General features: G+C 49.3%; 1 protein-coding gene across 1 annotated transcript in view; it reads left to right on the forward strand.

Moving 5' to 3' along the window:
* Positions 1–4410: 4410 nt before the first annotated feature.
* Positions 4411–4476, forward strand: part of T265_04186 (hypothetical protein) — a gene marked incomplete at both ends in the record, with an annotated part of 31196 nt that continues 31130 nt past the window's right edge. The window contains one exon of the mRNA XM_009168868.1: positions 4411–4453. Coding sequence (XP_009167132.1) covers positions 4411–4453 — 43 coding nt within the window. The remainder of the gene's footprint in view (positions 4454–4476) is intronic.

Consider the following 4476-nt stretch of genomic DNA (forward strand, 5'->3'; position numbering starts at 1 on the left):
CAAGCAACTGCCGTCTGTGGAGATCAACCGTGAGACCAAATGACGTGAGAAAGTCCATACCAATAATGGGTTTTTTAACGTCGGCCACTGTGAAAACCCAAGGGAACTGACGACGAAGACCTAGATCGAGAGTAAGAAGCTTTTCACCATAGGTCTTAATGCTCGTACCGTTGGCTGCCTGCAGAGTATATGCCACCGGCCGTAGGTTATGCTTGCGTGTAGGAGGAATTACACTAACCTCAGCACCGGTATCAATGAGGAAACTCAAGGACGTGGAGCGGTCATATACGAAGAACAGGCGACAGGTAGAGGAGCCGGGTGCAGTGGTCGCCATTACTGGCCGGCCATGGCGTTTCCCGAATTCGAAGGCTTTGTGGGGAAAGTGCAAGGTCTGGTGCATCGGATAGCGCGGTCACCGAAGCGACGGTGGTAGTAGCACCAGCCAGGTTGGTCACTGTGCTTGGGAGCACGACTGTGGGATCGAGACCTAGAACGTCTATGTTGTTGTGGGCGACCAATGAGTTTCGTGACTTCATTCAGTTGAAGGGATGCGAAAAACACACACCTTTATTTCTATCTATGGGATTCTTTCCTAGTTTGTGGGGGCCAAGTGCAGGACTTTGCTCCAAGGTCGTTTGAAGAGCGCCACACACTTCCGTGTGGATTTAGTTTCGTGACTTCATTCAGTTGAAGGGATGCGAAAAACACACACCTTTTCCGATTTCTATGGGATTCTTTCCTAGTTTGTGGGGGCCAAGTGCAGGACTTTGCTCCAAGGTCGTTTGAAGAGCGCCACACACTTCCTTCTGTGTGGATTTTTCGAAGAAGTGTCTTCGTCTACCACCCTTACCATAGTCATCGGGAGGCAGGTTTAAAGTGCTATGAGCACTCGACAATGATTTGGCATGGTCTTGGCGGGATCAGAAAACTAGCGAGCTTATGCAAAAAACTACAAGTGCTACACCATATTTTGCAGTGATCTGATTAACGCATATTTGGTAATAAGATGCAATTGGTACACCTGATAATGAGGCTGCCTGAGTATGTGGGGTTGCTCGCCTGCAGGCTCGTAATAGTGGGTTTTCGCCCTTAGTTTGGAGAACAGAATCTCGACCTCTGCGATCAATCCATGGAGGCGAAGTAATGATTTACTTAAGCATTTTCACCCCAGCGGTGCACTGACTTGCGTTGCCTTGACCCTGCTTTTTTCTAATAGCGTGGTGACATTTTGAATTCAGTCTGGCCTAGGTGCACTAGAAGGGTTATGGTCCCACTGCTCGTATGTCGATTACTGGCAGATATTGTGTTCATAACTAGGAAGTAACGACCGCGGCAGAGCTTTGTCGAGCTGTCACCATATTTACGACATCCCGTGGATGGTATGCTATTTGATGAAACAAAGAACGGAAACAAACAAAGAGCTTTTACGATCCGTCGTGCTACGGATAAGGTACTAGGTTAACTGAATGCCATAAATTCGACGTGGCTGAAAGCAGCGTGGTTGAGGAGTACGATAGAAAATAACACACCTGTGAGTGCGGTCGAGGAAAGTCGCTTTATGGGACCAACCGAAAGCCGGAAAATTCAGGCATAAGCTAGGTATTTTTGACATATTTAAATAGTGACGGAATACCAGCCTGGAGAACGAAGGTCCATTCAGGGCTGGTCAGCGGCTGTCGTTCACTTGAAAGGCACAAGTGAAAAATGGTGTAGCATTGCTCTTTGTGTTCTCAGCGCGAGGCAGTATGCTTGCCAGCGCGAGGATTCACATAAATAAATGTCTAATAGTGCATTGAACTGGGTCCTAGAAGGAGCGTGAGCAACCGTCGGAGGAAGGTCATTCCACTCACCTATTACCAGAAATGAGAAAAATTTTGTCTAATGAACGTGTGTGTTCTGAACCTGGAAATTTTTCTTACTATGTCCCTGCCGTTTGCTGGCTCAACGGCGAAAATCCTGCTGGCCAAGCTTTGTTCAAGCAAGGCATAAGTAAGAATTAGGTCCCCTCGGAGGCGACGCTACTCCAGCGGAAGGAGATCAAGCATCGTGAGACGCGTTTTGTAGTCCACGGATTTGAGGCCGGCAACCACTCTCGTAGCGGCTCCCTGGACACGCTCAATGGGGGTGACGTCTTTCGTGCGTCCTGAGTAGACAACTTGGTTGGCATATTCCAGGAGCGCTCTGACGTAGGCCCCATAGAGTATTTGGAGGTCCATGGAGAAGGTGCGTCGGATCATCCGTAAAATGGCGAATGCCGTTTGGGCCGATTTCTCACGATGCAGTGAGACGGACGAGTTTGAGGAGACCCAGATACCCGAATGCTTTTTGGCGTCCATCCTCATGATGCTTTCCGGTCTTTTGTCATCGTGCATAACAAAGGCATTCGCTGACATGGACGCACTTTTCGTCGTTGTTAGGAAGGTGCCAGCCTAACGACCACTGCTTTGCAGTGTCTGCATCCACTTGGAGGGCACTGCCATTGGAACTCCAGGATTTCAAGTCGTCCGCAAAAAGTAGACATGGACTTACAAGAACATCTGGTAGGTCGTTGACGTAGAGATCAGAAACAGCAGTGATCCCAGGACGAAGCCTTGAGGAACTCCAATGGAGACCGGTGCTGGAGGAGAGTGGGTCGGGCCTATTCTCACTCGGAATGATCTGTCTGATAGTAACGCCTTGATCCAGTAAAGGATTTTCCTTTGAATCCCGTAAGACTGGAGTTTGTGGAGCAGCGGGACGTGTGGGACCCTATCAACTGCTTTTAAGAAGTCGAAAAATATGGCATTCGATATCAGTCCTTCGTCCTTGGCTTGGGTTAAACTGTCCATAAACACGAGCATGTTTGTCACGCAAGAACGGTTTGGGAGGAATCCGTGTTGAGCTTGAGATATCAGATTGCTGGAAGTAAGGTGATCTAGGTAGCTCGCTTCAGAATGCTTTCCATCACCTTGGAAGGCACACTAGCTAGGCTTATAGGCGTTTCGTTGCCTGACGATAACCGGTCACCAGCTTTGCAGATTGGCGGGACAATCGCTTTCTTCCATGCAGATGGAAGGTTGCCTTCGTCAAGCGACCTCGAATCACCAGGTGTAGGTGATTCGTCAGTGTGAAGGACGTTTCTTTCAGGATCCTTGGATGAACCTCGCCTGGCATCAACGTGCCGAATGGATCGATCTGGTGCGAGAGTTGACGAATGTCCTCCACCGTGGGGACCAAGTCGGTTAGCTGCTGTTCGTTGTTCCGCGTTGACACGACTCGATACGACGAAGACGCCGGGCTGAGCATGGACACGCATAGTGTTCTCTGTAAACCTCAAATATCACTGTGGGTTCATTCGTCGGTTCTCCGTTTCTGTCCCTCAAGTAGAACGCGGATGGCTTGTTTCTGCAGCGATGTCTCATGTATGTGAACAAGACACTTTTGTTTTTTCGAGCGAGGTCCAGAATGGTGGTTTGTTTTCGTATTTTCCATTTGCGGATTTCCCATTTACAGTGGTTCCGCATTTTACTAAATGCCAGATCATCTTCTGTATCCCCTGTAGCCAACTTTTTGAAAAAGAGCTGGAATCTTTTTTCCAGAAGTCGCCGAATCCTTTTTGGCAGCCTGTGGTCCATCCGAGTGCGTGCTGGTTTTTTTGGGACGAACGTTGCGTCAGCCTCGTGAACTTATTGGACAATAGTCCTATATAGCTCTTCCACTGGAGCTGGTCCCATTGTGACTTGTTCAAGAAAGGTGCGCATTCCTGAGAAGTCTGCACGGCAAAAGTCTCGAAACCACGCTTGATGTTCAGGATTTCTGACCCAGTAGGAGATGAAATCAAAGGCCAGCACACAGTGGTCGCTATGTCCCAGTGGAGCGTTAATTGTTACCTGATCAACGAAGTGTCTTTCGTTGGTGATGACCAAATCCAGCAGTAATGGTAGTTGGCCTGCGCGGTATCTGGTGGGTGCAACGACATGTTGAGCCCAAGCGCTCTGTTGAACGACTTCAAACACCGCCGCCGCAAAACGTCCGCCTGATCCGACGCGCTGAAGTTCCATCCAGGGGGCCTTTGGGGCGTTGAAGTCACCTACCACCAGGAGATGAGTGAAGTGGTAGTTGTAGGAGAGTTGCTCAAGGATTTGTATGAGGAATTTTTCATATTCAGGTGGACTCGAAAGGCTACGGTAGACCACACCGAGAAGGAGAGAGTCGGACCCGCGCAGCGGGATTTGGACCCACAGTGCATCGGAAAAGGATGCGGGGGTAGTGTCAGAGAGAACAATCGAGATTGGTAGGTCCACATGTAAGTACAGAGCAACCGTACCCGCCCGCTCTCGTGTTGAGTCGGCCCGAAAGATGGAGTAAACGTCTATCGAGATCTCCGCGTTAGAAATATCTGGTGTGAGCCAGATCTCTTTGGATGCGATTATGGACGGTTGTTCAAGGCAAGCTGACTGTTTAACATCGCCGAGTTTGTGGAATAACCTGAGGCAT

This window comes from Opisthorchis viverrini (assembly GCF_000715545.1).
Source record: "Opisthorchis viverrini unplaced genomic scaffold opera_v5_66, whole genome shotgun sequence".
In the NCBI taxonomy this organism is placed as follows: Eukaryota; Metazoa; Platyhelminthes; class Trematoda; order Opisthorchiida; family Opisthorchiidae; genus Opisthorchis; species Opisthorchis viverrini.